At 44.0% G+C, this 15,381-nt stretch overlaps 3 protein-coding genes across 20 annotated transcripts in view; 1 reads left to right on the plus strand and 2 right to left on the minus strand.

Annotated features, from left to right (window-relative positions):
• Positions 1-7,634, minus strand: part of tango6 (transport and golgi organization 6 homolog (Drosophila)) — a 47,880-nt gene extending 40,246 nt beyond the window's left edge. For all 4 annotated transcript variants that reach the window (XM_069901905.1, XM_069901904.1, XM_069901903.1 and 1 more), the window contains exons 1-3: positions 7,561-7,634; positions 1,715-2,162; positions 389-1,056 (exon numbers count right to left, since the gene is read on the minus strand). In XM_069901905.1, the coding sequence (XP_069758006.1) occupies positions 389-1,056; positions 1,715-1,784 (738 nt within the window). In that variant the 5' untranslated portion in view covers positions 1,785-2,162; positions 7,561-7,634. The remainder of the gene's footprint in view (positions 1-388; positions 1,057-1,714; positions 2,163-7,560) is intronic.
• The window catches only part of chtf8 (CTF8, chromosome transmission fidelity factor 8 homolog (S. cerevisiae)), an 85,909-nt gene that overhangs the window by 66,136 nt on the left and 4,392 nt on the right, over positions 1-15,381 (plus strand). The gene's annotated exons all lie outside the window — the stretch shown is intronic.
• Positions 5,863-15,381, minus strand: part of fbxo31 (F-box protein 31) — a 34,307-nt gene continuing 24,788 nt past the window's right edge. For 14 of the 15 annotated variants that reach the window (XM_069901915.1, XM_069901913.1, XM_069901917.1 and 11 more), the window contains 3 exons: positions 15,171-15,324; positions 9,838-10,199; positions 7,776-8,731 (listed from right to left, as the gene is read on the minus strand). In XM_069901915.1, the coding sequence (XP_069758016.1) occupies positions 8,509-8,731; positions 9,838-10,199; positions 15,171-15,324 (739 nt within the window). In that variant the 3' untranslated portion in view covers positions 7,776-8,508. Of the gene's footprint in view, positions 7,738-7,775; positions 8,732-9,837; positions 10,200-15,170; positions 15,325-15,381 lie in introns of those variants that run through there. The other variant, XM_069901919.1, reaches the window with a different exon arrangement.

Raw genomic sequence — 15,381 nt, forward strand, 5'->3', positions numbered from 1 at the left:
AAAGATTAAGTTGTGCTGATGTTCAAAAGTCTTAGGTGTGCCTGTGCAAAGGCCAGAGAAGATGAACATAATGGTTCAACAAGTAATTTAGAGAGAATTTGAATACAGGATTAAGAAGTCTGATTGCAATTGTAAATCACATTGGTGAGAGCACACCTGGAGTATCCTTTTTAAATTTAGACATACAGCACAGTTACAGGCCATTTTGGTCCACAAGCCCATGCTGCCCAATTACACCCGATTGACCTACACCCCTGGTATGTTTTTTTTAAACATACTGAATAGAGTTTACTGCATTGAGTTTTAATCTCCTTACCAAAGAAACAGAGTACTTGGCTGAGAGTGTAGCAGATAAGTTCCAGGTTACTATTAAGGTTGGTTACTCTACCTTCTGAGATGCACGGTATCCTGGTAATCCTTTCCCTAACACCGAATCCTGTTGACCTTTGATTGGCAAATATCCCAGTTGGCAGAGGCTGGCTATCAGATCTCCAAGATGCCCGCTGAATACAAGGCTCTCCAAGGAAGGATGGCCAGCAATGGTGAGGAGCACCTGGGTGACAGTGTGCAGTCGCCATGTTCCATCTGCAGGCATGAAGTGACCAACCATCTTCTCAACTGTTACTGCAAACTCTGACCTGCACCTAAGTGGAACACCAACTCCTGGCAGTAGATATGGGCAGATCCCGAGAGTGACAACAAACTGTAATGCAGATTGGACGGTTTTCTGCTGCGAGATGCTCAGAGTATCAGGAGAGAGCGGCGGTGCACATTCTGGGCTCTTGGGATTTCGCTTTGGGGGTGTAAATTGTGCCAACACATCAATCATTGCCTGCTTCAAACACAGGAGGAGCACTAGAGCCTCAGCAACAAAGTTCCACACAATATCGTCAGAATTCAGGGGCAAAGTGAACTGGGTCATGACGTTCTCCCTCAGCTGCCTTAAAGTTAGAATATCTGGATCCTGCAGCAACTTCTGGCGAAAGGCAGAAAGATTACAGGACAAAGTCTGCAGGAGCACATTCTCACGACTGGCCTGTGACACCACAGTCACTTCTGAAAAGGATCAGAGTGGGATAAGTCAGTTGCAGAAGGAACGAACAGGAGATTACCCCATCCCCTGACAGGTGAACAATACGAGAAGGCGAGAACCAAGTTCAGCAAAAAAAAAACCTGGGCGGGGGGTAGAGTTTGTGAACAAGCCGGGGTGGAGGGGAGGGAGTAAATATTGGAATCTTGAAAGTGTGTAAACGAACCTGGGGGTGGGGTGGAGAGGCTGGTGCTTGAGGAACCCCGGCGGGGGATATAGGTGCGTGAACGAGCCCGGGGATTGGGGGGATGCGTGAATGAGCCCGGGAATGGGGTGGGGGGGGGGGAATAATGCGTGAACGAGCTTGGGGATTGGGGTTAATGCGTGAATGAGCCCGGGGATTGGGGGGGGGGGGGGAAGAGGGATGCGCGAACGAGCTCGGGGATGGGGGGGGGGAAATGGGTGAACAAGCCCGGAGATTGAGGGGGGATGAGCCCGGGGATGGGTGGGGGGAATGCGTGAACGAGCCCAGGGATTTGGGGGGGATGGGTGGGGGGGGGAATGAGTCCGGGGATTGGGGGGGGATGCGTGAACGAGCCCGGGGAGATGAAGTTGTGAGATCTGTCTCCGGCTTGGTGACCCCTTCCCGGTGTCTGTCAGCTTGCCCGCCTCTCAGGTCCTCACCGGTCGGCGCCGTCAGCCCTCGCAATGCTTCTGTCACCGTTTGCAGACGCACCACCGTTGTGGGCGCCATTAAACCAAGGCCGCCTGGAATGGTCTGCGCCTGCGCCAGTTGCTGATGAGTCTGCGCCTGCGCCAGTTGCTGATGAGTCTGCGCCTATTCCCGGCAGCATTAGCGCCATCTTAGTAAAGGGCGAGAGGCTGAGCAGATGGCGCCGTGTTCCCATGGAAAGTGGAAGGCACTCGACGTTTCATGCCTGAGCCCTTCTCAGGACCGCCCCCGTTGCGGCCTCAACATCGGGGAAACCGGTCGCAGACAGCGAAATGGTTTATTTTGCTCCTTCCCTCTGCCCGCTGCAGCAGCATAGATTTTCCTGTGGTCAGTCCCTTCCATTCCACACCCCACTGACATGCCGGTCTACGCCCTCATATACTACCAGGTCAAGGCCACCTGCAAATTGGAGGAACAACAGCTTTTATTCTGTCAGGGCAGTCTCCAACCTGATGGCATCAATAGCGAACTACAATTTTTGTTACACTGCCTCCCCCCCACCCTTCTCCAGTCTTTCTCTCCCTAACCCTCCGTCTCCCTTCCTCCTGTTCTCCAACCTTCCACCTCCTATCAGAGAGCCACCCTTCTTAGTCATCACTTCTCTTTTCTACCTCCCTCCCCCCCCCACTTGTATCCACCTCTTACCAGCTGGCTGTGTTCATCTTCCCTCCCCTTTTTATTGATACTTCTGCTTGATTTTCAGCACTCCTGAAGGAGGGATAAGCCTTAAGTGTTTTTTTAAAAACTTTTTATGGATGCAGTGTGACTTGCTGACTTTCTCATTCCACTGGACCCCAGCATCTGCAGCTTTGCTTGTTTGCCTTTAAATAAGTAAAGGAACTCAAGATAACTGAAACAAGAGGTATTCAGCAAGTCAGACAATATCCATGGGTGGAAATGGTCAGTTCAGGTGTGAATCCTTTATTGTCTAAAATAGAATAGGCAAAATTACACATATTAAGTGGGGAGGGGAAGAAGTTAGAACAGTAGCAGCTGGAGGTGATAATAGGGTAGCAAGTATGAAAGACAGCAAGGGGGAGAAATCATTAGGAAGGGGTGGGGAAAGAACAAGAAAATTAAGATGGCAATAATGGAATTAGATGAGGTAGGGGTTTACCTAAAATTAGAGAACACATTGTTCGTACCATTAGGTTTAAGGGTCCCCTGGAGGTATATGATGTGTTGGAACTTAAGTTTACATTGAGCCTCACCCAGAGGCCAAAGACAGACATGTCACTGTAGGAATAATTTGGGGAGTTAAAATGGTTGGATGGAGGTGAGGAGCCTTCCACCTCCTTGGGGATTTCTTCTTTCCAATCTTCCCTCCCAACTTTCCACCCCTTGAGGCATTTCCTCCCTCACCTCCATCCAGAGCCAATAAACAGACCTTCCAGGTGAGACAGAATTTTACATTGCATATGTTACAACCTAATCCACTGCATTCAGTAAAGAATGCAGTGTGGCCCCCTCTATATCAGTGAGATTAAACGCAGTAAATGCACAGAATTGCTGAAAAACTCAGCAAGTCCCCATGGTTCAGAGGAAGCAAAGATATATAATCAATATTTTGGGTCTGAACCCTTCGTCAAGGTAGGATTAAATGCAGATTGGGTGGTTGGTCAATGTCTTGTTAGTGGGTCTAAAGTTGAGTGACCATTTCTACTCGTGGATGCTGTCTGGCCTGCTTAGTTCCTCCAGCAATTCTTTGTTTGCTCAAGATTCCAGCATCAGTAGTATTGTTTCTTGAGGCAACTTATTGTTGGAAACACCTCATCTTCTGTGGGCAGCCTGAACGACATTAAAGTTTCCAATTTTGAATAACCCACATCTATATTCTTTCTCAATCCTTCTCAATCCCACAAGTCATCCAACCTATTCTCTCCCCATACCTCTGTTCCCTCCAGCAGATTGTTTAATTTGCTATAACCCACATACTTATCCACTCAGGAATCTGCTCCCCCCCACCCCCCCTCACCATTGTATCATCTTTAAGCCCTCCCTCACCTGCTTTTACCAGCCACTGTCTCTACTTTTCCCCTCTCCACCTAGCATTACCTGCTTCTCATTCTTCTCTCCTCCACCCCAGCACCCTCAGTCTCACACCTTCCATTCACTTCCAGATATTGGCCATCTTCCCTCCACACTCTCAGTCCTGATGTAGTGGCTGAACCAGAAATGTTGACCAATCCGGCTCTTTTGTACTCCATAATGAAGGCATGACTTTGACACCACCTTGATCACCTTAATCGTCACTTTCAAGAATCAAAGTACTTGAACACTTGGGTCTCTCTGTTCAACCACACTTTCTTGGACCCTGCCTTCCTATTCTGGTTTGACATAACAAACTACAATAGTTTATACAGTATACATTAGAGTTAAATTACATTTGCTACTTCTTGGCCAACCTTCCCAAATGATCGAGATCCGACTGTGTAGTTAGATATCCTTCCTCACTGAACACAACACCACCAATTTTGGTGTCATCTGCAAATTTACTAATTATGTTAACTACAATGCCATCCAAATCATTAATATAGAGTGAACCTTGAACTAACTCTTGCAATATACTATTGGGAACATGCTTGCATCAGAGAAGTACCATTCCACCACTGGTCTGTACCTCCTTCCACTAACCATTTTGAATCTAACGGGCCAGTTCACTTTGGATCCCATGTAATTTAATCTTCCAGACTAACCTACTGTGTGGGACCTTGTCAAAAGTCTTGTTAACTATTGAGTGTATTACACCTGGCACAAACCAGAAAAGAGAGAGGACTTGCCATTGGCCTTGGATGCAGGGAAGGCATTTGACAGACTGGTGTGGGATTTTTTATTTAAAGTGCTGGAGAAATTGGGGCTAGGACCAACTTTTATTAATTGTATGCAGGCACTATATCACGTGCCCAAGGTGAAAGTTATGACCAATGGGCAAATTTCCTCAGCCTTCCCACTGTCAAGGTCTAGTAGGCAGGGGTGTCCATTATCATCAGCTCTGCTCATACTGGCTATGAAACCATTGGCCGAGGCCATTTACCAGGATCCAGACATCAAGGGCTATAAAATAAGCCAGGAAGAACACAAGATCAACCTATTTACTGATGATATCTGACAGACCCAATGAAATCGCTGTCCAAACTGCACTCTATTCTGGAGGCCTATGGGAAGGTTTCTGGATACAAGATCAATTGGGACGAGTGAAATTATGCCACTCATGGGAGAGGCCTATAGTCAGTGCCAAGAGAATTGTTACTTAAAGTGGCCACTAAATGGGATCAAATACCTAGGAATTACAATAGATAACAATTTAAATAATCTGTACAAGTTAAACTACACCCCCTTGCTGGAAAAGATCGAGGAGGACCTGAACAGGTGGATGTCCCTGCCCATTACATTGGTGGGCAGGGTCAGCTAGGGAAAATTATAAGTAGGGAATTCCCACAGGACCTGGAGTTATTCCAGTTGGGTAATATAATGGACATAAAACTTAAAATGAAGTTGTCCAAATTCCAAATTTATAATGATCGCATTGGTGGTGGCTAGGAAGTTCATAGCAGTTACCTGGAAGTCTGACTCTTGTTTGACCTGTGGGGCAAGGAGATGCAAGGCTGTGTTCCCCTAGAGAAAATCACAACTTAAGGGGGAGGTATGGCACTTTCCAAAAGATTTGGCAACCATATCTAAACTTTATAGGAGCACAGTTGTAGGGAGGACTTGCTGCCCTGCCTTCCCTATTTCCTCCTCAGTTATTGGGGGTGGGGGGAGAAAGAGAAGATGGGGACCGGTCTCATTCCAGCTGGGTAAAATTAGGAAAAGAAATTGGCTTGGACCCAGTTGCCATGCCCCAACAAAGCTATAACTTCCTGATGTATAAATATATTCCGTTGTTGTGAATGTTTTTAATGTCTTGTGAGTTTTTTTGAGTAGTTAAGTGTTAAATGTCATGCGTCATGGAGCAGGAGGGGGGAGGGTAGGGAAGGGGATAAATTTGGTCTCAACAAAGGAATTTGTGTAGTATGGATTTGAGTAAGTTGTAATCAGTGTTGATTGTACTCACTGACAACAATATTGTTGAAAGCTCTTTGAGTCCAAGTCTGGAAAATTATCAATAAAATATTTTATTAAAATGGTCATTCCAAATTAAGACAGTCATGGATTTATCAAAATACAGATTTATCATTGAGGACAAGTAAATATTTTTATTTTTAATATTGTTGATTCACCACCAACTACAAAAGTCATCATCTTCAGGACAGCCAATGGGAATGGAGATTTGATTCTTTTAGTCCCTCCTCCAAATGTTGCACTGATTGACCAATTGGAAGTCAATTGGAGACTTCCGTTGATGTTTGACCCAATTCTGAAAGACCTCAAGAGATCTGGAGTCAATATTGGAGGAGAGCTATCACAATTTGGGCCCCCCAGGGGTGTTTCAGAAATGTGCAAGGTCAACAGAGTCAAGTACACTTTGTTGATTATGGCACCTAGGTGGTACATCTGTTTTAAAGATTAGATTTTGGTGTAGTACCGTAGAAGCACTGAGGAATACACTGGTTCTGATATACAAAGTGCCATCTCTCTCTCCTCCCCCGCCCACCCAAGTCACACTGCCATCTCTCTCACCCCCTTACCCACCCGAGTCGCGCTACCGTCTCCTCCCGACCCAACCTAGTCGTGCTGCTGTCTCTCTCTCTCTAGTTTTTGGAGTTTTCAGGATTTTAGATGTCCGGATAAAGGATTGTGTACCTGTATATCCTTTCTTCCACAGTATATTTTTAACTGGATTAAAACTCTTCCTTCTCCAACAATTCAAAGCTTACGTCTGGATAGAAGAAAAGGTTATTTCCTCCAAATTCCAGTGACACTTTTCTTTCTTTAGCTTGTTTAGCTGTCAATTCCAAAACTTTTCCCCTCATTTGATACTGAAGAAATTTAACCAAAAATAGGCCTGTTTTTGATTTGGCTGAGGTTTAGATTGGACAGCTCCATGAGATCGCTCAATATCAATATCCCCTTGTGCAATCTTGTTGAATGTGTTACTGAAAATGGATATGTCCAGATATTGAGTGTGGGATAGATCTTCTCAGTTTGAGTACAATTATATATATATATACCCAAAGTTTTCCACTTCTTGTCTTAATAGGTCAGACAGTGAGAACTGTACGTTAACCCAGCAACTCTTGTTATCTAACAATCTAAATGAAATAGCCAACCTACAGTTAACAGCACAAGTAGCAATAAATGTGCTACTGCAAGGAATGGATTCAAAACTAGGCTGTTTAATTTTCTGTAACCGGACTTCAACCATTTCAATAATACAATGGCCCTTGAGTGAATTCCAGAAAATTTTTCAATTAAATTTCCATCAACCTCCAGCTCTTGCTCAGTGAAATCTTACTGCAGACCTCTTCCCAGGTAGGAATTTTAAAAGGGAAGGCAAATATTTAAGGTGAGAGGAGAAAATTTGAGAGACCCGAGGGGCAATCTTTTCTCCAATAAGCTGCCAGAGAAAATGGTAGGGCGGGTACCATTGTTATGTCTATTCAGGGTCATGAAAAGGTTTGAAAGGATATGGGACAAACAAAGGCTATCTTAGGTAGACAACTTGGTTGGCATGGACCAGTTGGGCCAAAGGACCCATTTCTGTGTTGTAAAACTATGACTACAACTTCATGACCTAGTCTGACTGACATGACTCAGTTTTTCCACATCATTGGCTAATAGCAATGAGAGATGGACAAAACATCCTGCTAGACAGTACAGGACTAGGACAAATTAAATAGAATAAACAGAGCTTTACCATGAGCCTTCCCTCTGGAAGATAGGAGCTCGTTTAGGCTGTTTCTGATGTACACACAAGCCAGTAGATACTCCACGAATCCATCCCTCCCGTGATACTGCCATGTCTGAAGTTGCTTCCTTCCATGTACAGACTTGGCAGAACGAGTCTGCCTACAGATCCATTCGGGACCCTACCCTGTGAGGAGCGTAGTCAGAGGAAGGAAAAGAACACCATTTCCAAAAGTTCCTTTTAATTAAGTCTCAGATCATTAAACTTAAATAAATTATTTGTAAACATTAAACAAACTGAAAATCTCATAAATATCCTTAACATAAATATTAAAATCTGTCAATCTCAACTATACAAACTCAAGTTTCAATAAAACTCAATTTCCTGATATTGCATCACTGCCTCTATTAGCTGATGTAGAGCTTGAGGGCAAGAAGGTTTGTATACATTCAATCCAGACAAGGTCTGCTTTCTTTGATATCAAATACAATATTATCACTTTTTTCTCTTTCTACTCCATTCTAAACACCATAAAACTAAAAATATTCAATAATTTTCAACAAAATTAAAGACAAACTCCCTTAAAGTCAAGGTATTGTCAAATGTTAGTGCGCATAGTGAAAGCTTCTTTCAATCATTACCCATCACTACTTTCGACTCAATGCTGTGCTGACACAGGTGAGCACTGGGAGGCTTTCTGCACTCCTATCCCCACTCCATTCTCTGCTCCGCCCACACTAGTGCCTCTAAAATAAAATATTACAAAACTATTGCAACAAGATTACTTCAGGTAGTAGCTCAGGTCAGAAGAAGGGGCTAAGGTGAGCAGGAGGCATTATGTGGTTTTGGTAATAGCCAACACTGATTTTCCTTCCCAGAGTGCATGCTTCAGTGGAGGTGAGGAGGAACCGCAGCCCCGCGGCTGTGATTGCTTCATTCCTTGAGGGGTGACATTAGTCAGGATGTCCATGATTGCATGTTCTTCAGCATCAACTCAAAGGCTTCTCTGAAAGGGGCTTGTGCATTCTTCAGTAAGTCTTCAATCCGACTGTACAAGCTGAAGGATTTCAGGTCCAGCCAGATGAAGCCAAAACATTGCTCATTGAACAGGATGAAGAGGCCGGGTGTCCTCTCGGGGCTGGTGAAGCCATGCCCTGCAATCAGTCCAGTGCCATAAAAACTAGCACCGAGCCAGAAACACAAACATCAGAAGAGACATATTCCACACAACAATCCACCACCTAAAGCAGGATCACTAACTGCTAAATCGGGCTGATTTAGGAATGACAAATAAACTTATTGAAGGAGAATCTACTGCAAAATGTTTCAAGACTTTCTTGTGTGATAAAGCTCAAGCATTTTTAAAATCTCTGCATCTAACCAGTTAAAGAAGTCTAGCATCAGAGTGATGTGTGCCTGAGCCATTTTATAGCCATTAAACAAAGATGAGCCAATCATAACATTACCCTTTTTTTAATGCCTTTTCAATCTCCCTCTGTAATCTGACCTGTTTACTGTTTGGAGGTCTATATATATTATATCCCATCAGTGTCTTTTTATCCTTGTAGTTTCTTTGAAGTTAAGAACCCATAGGGTCTATACATCTTAAAATTCTATGTCTCCCTTCTCCAAGGACTTTGATTCAATTTTTTTTTAAACCAACAGTAACCCCAACTCTGTCCTTTTGAAATGTCCTTGGATATTTAGCTCCTGGCTGTGATTTTCTTTCAACCATGCCCACAGCATCATACCAGCCCATTTCTAAATGGGCTACAAGATCATCTACCCCTTTTCTTGTATTGTGTACAACATCAGTCCTGTATTCATCAGCCTTCTTAATTTTATCTCCAGAGAACCACAAGTTTTCATTATGCCTGCAATTTTGCCTATAACCAGTATTTCAAGCCCAAGTCCTTCATCAAGGTATATCTTTGCCTCCCAGTGAATGCCACAGAACCTGCTGAGTTTCTCCAGCACTTTTGCATGTTTACTACAATCATAGCATCTGCAGACTTTCTTGTTTCACTGAATAGTCTCGACAGGTTAAGCAGCATATATAGAGAAGCAGACAAAATTAGCTTTGCAGAAACTGGGGACAACTTAAAACCAACATAGTAGCCTATCTTTCAGAGTGTTTTCTTCTGAGCCACTATTCTCCTCTGATCCATCCTGTGAAGGCTGAGGCAAAGTCTTCATGCAGTAACTAATTTATCCTCTCCACCTCATTTGGTATCTCTGAACTGCAGAAAAACGAAAAGATTGCTGGTGTTCAATTGTGTAACTTACCAGGCACGACAAATCCTTGGATAGACCTCATTTCGAGCCATCACTCCCATGGGAAGCACAAAGGGCTCCCCTGCAGTCGCTCCCTCCTCATTACTCTTTGTGTTCACCTCTGTGGCATTTGGCTGCTGGTCCTTCTGCTCCTCTACACCATTGCACACAGGCTGTGACCTGTCCACATTTTGCTGTGTGTTAACGTGCCAATGTTCCCGATTCTGTTGGTCACATTGCACCTGCTGGTGAATCTCCAGCACAATTCGAGAGAGTTTGTCAAAGTTTTGCAAGTGCTCAATGTCAGGCAGCTGGACACGACGAGTCATGTCGATATGTAGTGTTAGTTGTCCTGCAGGTACATTTGGATCTCCCTGCATCCATGGTAACAACAAATTAATGATTAGTTGCAATTTTCTGTTCAGAGCCACTGACAAGTACTCCAAACTTCCTTCAATTTTATCTGCCTATAGTGTAAAGCTACAATATTTAACCCGTAATGTAAGCAAACAGGGAAACCAATCTGTGCATAGCAACACATCACAAACAGCAAAATGAGAATGAGAGTTAAGTGCTAATTATGCAGGGCATCAGAATTCCTTCTCCCCTCCAAACACATGATTTATTAGAGATGGGTTACTTACTTGGAATGGAGAGCTGCAGTCATAATTGAATAGGTTTGTAAAGTTATGAGAGGCCGACATAGGGTGGATGGACAAGAGTCTTTCTCAGGACAAGGGAGTCCAGAGAACACAGGTTTATGATGAAGGGAGAGAATTTACAGATCCAAGAGGCAAGCTTTTCACATTGGAGGGTGGTGGTTATCCGGAACAGGCAGTCAGAAGCAGGTATCGTTATAATGTTTAGGAAGTGTTGGGACAGCCACTTGGATTGGAAAGCTTTATACAGATGCAAACCTAACACAGACAAATGTGATTAGGGTAGATAGGCATTCATGTACAGCTCAAAGCGAATCCATCCAGGCCCTAGCTCCTGAATATTTTGCTTACAAATGAATGATCTCTGGAAAATAAAAGGGATTACTGCATCTGAACCAGGGGGAAATGAGGGACTGCTACTCTCTGGTCATTACAAAAACATGGCTCCAGGACTCCAATGCAGATTTGGCTATCCAGCTAGAAGGCCATATCTCCTTTCAGGCAGACAGAAATGCTGCTAATTCTGGTAAGACCCAAGAATTGGTGGGGGGGGGGTTTGTGTATCTATATCAACAAAGACTAGTGTACTGTTGTAAATGCTCACCACTCATCTGAGATAGAACTCTCAATGGTGAATTGCAGGCCCCTCAACTTACCCAGAGAATTAACAGCAATTTATACCCCCTTTCACACTTGCATCTCACTAAATTGGCTGTTCAGTGTTCTAGGATTGGAATGGGAGTTTGGCTTTTCACACTTGACCACTCCTAACTGGGACACTGAACGCTTTCATACTTGTAAGGAGCCATCCCCGGATTAGGACTGTTCTAACTCCTACTGGTGATGTCATGATGCATCGCGTGATGGTGGACATGCCCTAAATCCTGACCAATATATTATGATCTTATATTTGAACAAAATTAATAATGCTTAATGATGTTATAATTATGCATGATGTACAGCACGGTTTGATCCCTTAGGCCCATGTTGTTGTTGTGCCGACCTATATAAACCTTTATAAGGGACTGTGGGAAAGTGCAAGCAATAAATAGCAATAGTGGACAATTTTTAAACAGGGTGGGAAAGTTGGTGGCACTATTGTGTACAATTTATAAAGACGTGGGGGAAAAGCAATGGTGGACCTGCCCTCCCAGAATACTGTGCGGTAGAGAAAGGGCTGTATGCACAGCTGCATGCATGGAGCACTCATGGAGAGGTTTCTCTGCCACATGGCATTCTGGGAAGTCAGGTTCACTGTCCTTTTATCCCCCCATGGTCTTTATAAATTGTGTGCTATAGTACTGCCAACTTTACCAAGCTGTTTCAAAATTGTCCGCTATTTCTATTTATTGCCATTTATTTCCTCTCTCTCCCACTGCAACTTTCCCATGGCAAAGTTTATACCTTCATTTTAATCTTTTTTCCTTCACCTTCCTGGACTCGCAAAAACATGGGTCATTTCAATCCCACAATGCAATTGCCCATTCTACACTTGCCTGATTGCAACGTCTACATCTGCAGAAGCTGGGGATTGTACTTGGGGCTTAGGCAGTGTAGAGTTCGTCGAAAGAATCAAAGACTTGTTGATCCAAACCAAGGCTTTTGTTAGCAAAAGACAGGAGCTCTTCACAGGTGGCCGATCAGTCCGGAATGATTCGACCTGGCTAGGGACACAACCCTTTAAGGCCCAGACAGTAGGCGTGGCTAAGCTCTCAGCCAATTGCTGTAAGCACAGTCTAGATACTGTAACTATATACACTATATACATTGGTGATAGATCTGTACTATCACAGGCAGTCAATCCCTGACACGAGATGACATCATCTGAAGCCAGCATTGAGACAATTTTCCTTTCACACTAGATACTTTAAAGGCCGATTGGCTGCTAATTCCTGGGACCACTTGCAAGTGTGAAAGGGGCTTTAGATTTGCTCAACACAAATGTTCCTGGAGGATACAAGACTGTCCCCCCACCCCTACCTTGGACACTCTGACCAGATATCCATCATGCTAATCCCTGCTTGTAAACCACTGTCAAACTAGTTCACAGGGAGATCAGGACCCGGCCAGATGAAGCCACAGCAGCAATGTAGGACTGCTTTGAAACCACTGACTGGAGAGCAATCAGAAAGGTAGCCACCTATAACGACTACATCAACATTGACGAGTATACAGGCACAGTGACTAGCTACATAAGTAGGTGTATTAAGGAATGACACGGCGATCATATCTTAGGGTTGTATATGTCACATACTGACAATAACTCTGAAATATGATCAAACATTATTCAGCCAGGGCAAATCAAAATCACTCAGAGCTCGTGACGCTGCATTCAGGTCAGGAGATAAGATAATATTAGATCAGCAAGGGCTGAACTCTCCTGTGCAATCAGGAAGGTAAAGCACGGGTATACACAGAAAATCCACAGACACCTGTATGACACTTGCATGTGGCAGGGTATTCAAACCATAATTGGCTACCTTAACCTTGCAGTCAATGAGAAAGAGACAATAACTGATCTAAACAACCAATGGTACTAACTTCAACAACTATGGAGTGCTTTGAGCGGCTAGTGATGAAACAGATCAAAGTGCACTCTCCAGCAACACTGGACCCATTCCAATTTGCCTACCATCCTAACTGGTCCACAGATGATGCAATAGCCTTGACCCACCTTTGCTGGGACTCAAGACCCCTCTCCGCAGCTGCATTCTGGACTTCTTGACAAATGACCAATCTGTCTGGGTTTGGCAGCAATATCTCAAGACCCAGCATGCTGAACACTGGTGCACCTCAGGGCTGTGTGCTCAGCCAACTACTATTCACACTGCTGAATCATGACTGCACTTCCAGATTCAGTTCCAACAGAATTATCAAATTTGTGGATGAAACAACAGTAGGTCACCTCATCAGCAACAATGATGAGTCACATTACAGAGAGGAGATTGAAGGGCTTGTAAAATGGTGCAAGAACAACAACCTGAGTCTCAACGTGAACAAAGGAGATGATTGTGGACTTCAGGAGCATGAAGGTCGACCATTCTCTACTACACATCAACAGTTCCATCATGAAGAGACTGAAGAGCTCAAAGTTCATTGGCATGTAATAAGGGACAACCTATCCTGGACTCGTGACACTTCCTCATTAGTTAGGAAGGCGCAGCAGTACCTACACTTCCTGAGGAGGGCAAGACTACTTGTTTCCATTTTGACAACCTTTTACAGAAGCACAATTGAGAATGTCCTGTCTGGCTGTGTCATTGTGTGGTATGGTAGCTGCAAGGCATCAGACCAGAAGTCTATAGAGAGGATCATCAAATCAGCTGAGAGGATCACTGGGGTCCCCTTTTCTCTACAGACATTTACTGGGAGCTTAGTCTAAATAGGCTCTGCGGTCTTCTTCAAAGGAGGTTGCTGCCCGCCGAACTGACAAAAGACAAAGGAGGAAAAACCCAACACCCAACCCCAACCAAACAATTTTCCCTTGCAACCGCTGCAACCGTGTCTGCCTGTCCCGCATCGGACTTGTCAGCCACAAACGAGCCTGCAGCTGACGTGGACATTACCCCTCCATAAATCTTCGTCTGCGAAGCCAAGCCAAAGAGAGAAGAGTCTAAATAGGGCTCAAAGAATTATAGAGGACTCTTGCCATCCAGTGCACTACCATTAAGAAGCTGGTATAGGAGCATCAAAAAGAGGACTGCCAAGCTGGGGAACAGCTTCTTCCCATGGACTGTGAGACTGATGAACAGTCTCCTGTAACCGTTAAAGTCATCCCACATATTTATATACATTTTGATTATTTAAGTGGTTTAAGAAAAACTTATCTCTGACGTTTCCCCTAAACTTTCCTCCACTCACCTTAAACAGATGTCCTCTGGTATTGGCCATTGCTGACCTGGGAAAAAGGTGCTGGCTGTCCACACTATCTGTGCCTCTCATAATATTATACACCTTTATTAAATTGCCTCTCATAATATAAACCTTCATTAATCGCCTCTCATCTGTTGCTTCAAAGAGAAATCCTAGCTCGCTCAACCTTTTCTCAAGATATTTTCTCAGTCCAGACAACATCCTGGTAAATCTCTTCTACATACTCTTCATAGCTTCCACATCCTTACTATAATGAGGTGATCAGAGCCGAAATCAAAACTCAGCGTGGTCTAACCATTTTGTAGATCTGTATCATTACCTCGCGGCTTTTGAACTCAATTTCCCAACTAGTGAAAAGTAGCACACCACTAGCCTTATTAACTACCTGATAAACTTGCATGGCAACCCTCAGAACAATCTGTAAACCTTGGAACATTCCTTCCACATCCTAAAGTTGGCCACCATAAATTGCCCACTGTATGTGGGTGAGCAGTAGAATCATAGGTGATGCTGGGAACAAGAGGAGAATATAAAGGGATTGATGCAGGATCAGTGTAAATGGATAGCGGAGGTTGGTATAAACTGGGTGGGGTGAAGATTCTGCTTCTGTGCTGTATGATTGTGGCCAGATCTCCCAAGAATAATGGACAACCCTCAGAACAATCTGTAAACCTTGGGCATCAAATATTCTATTTGGTTTAATATGCTGAAGACTGCATTAGGCACAAGAAATTTTAAACATAATTCAAACTGCAGGGGCTCCCAAAACCGAGTTCTCTCCACAAATGTATGCCGAGGACTGATGGAACTTACGGTAATTTTTGTCACTTTAATGTGGGTTCCATGGAAACTCAGCATAACAATCTCCAGGCCATGGCTTCCATATGTGCCTTTAAAGAGTCCTGGTGGTATCAGATCCTCTGGGCTGGAAGGTGGCAAGTAGATCCTACGATATGTCAGACAGTTACTGAAACACAAATGCATGGTCAAGAGATGAAAGAGGAGGCACATCATCCATGAAACT

The sequence above is a fragment of the Narcine bancroftii genome, chromosome 10, assembly GCF_036971445.1.
Source record: "Narcine bancroftii isolate sNarBan1 chromosome 10, sNarBan1.hap1, whole genome shotgun sequence".
Classification (NCBI taxonomy): Eukaryota; Metazoa; Chordata; class Chondrichthyes; order Torpediniformes; family Narcinidae; genus Narcine; species Narcine bancroftii.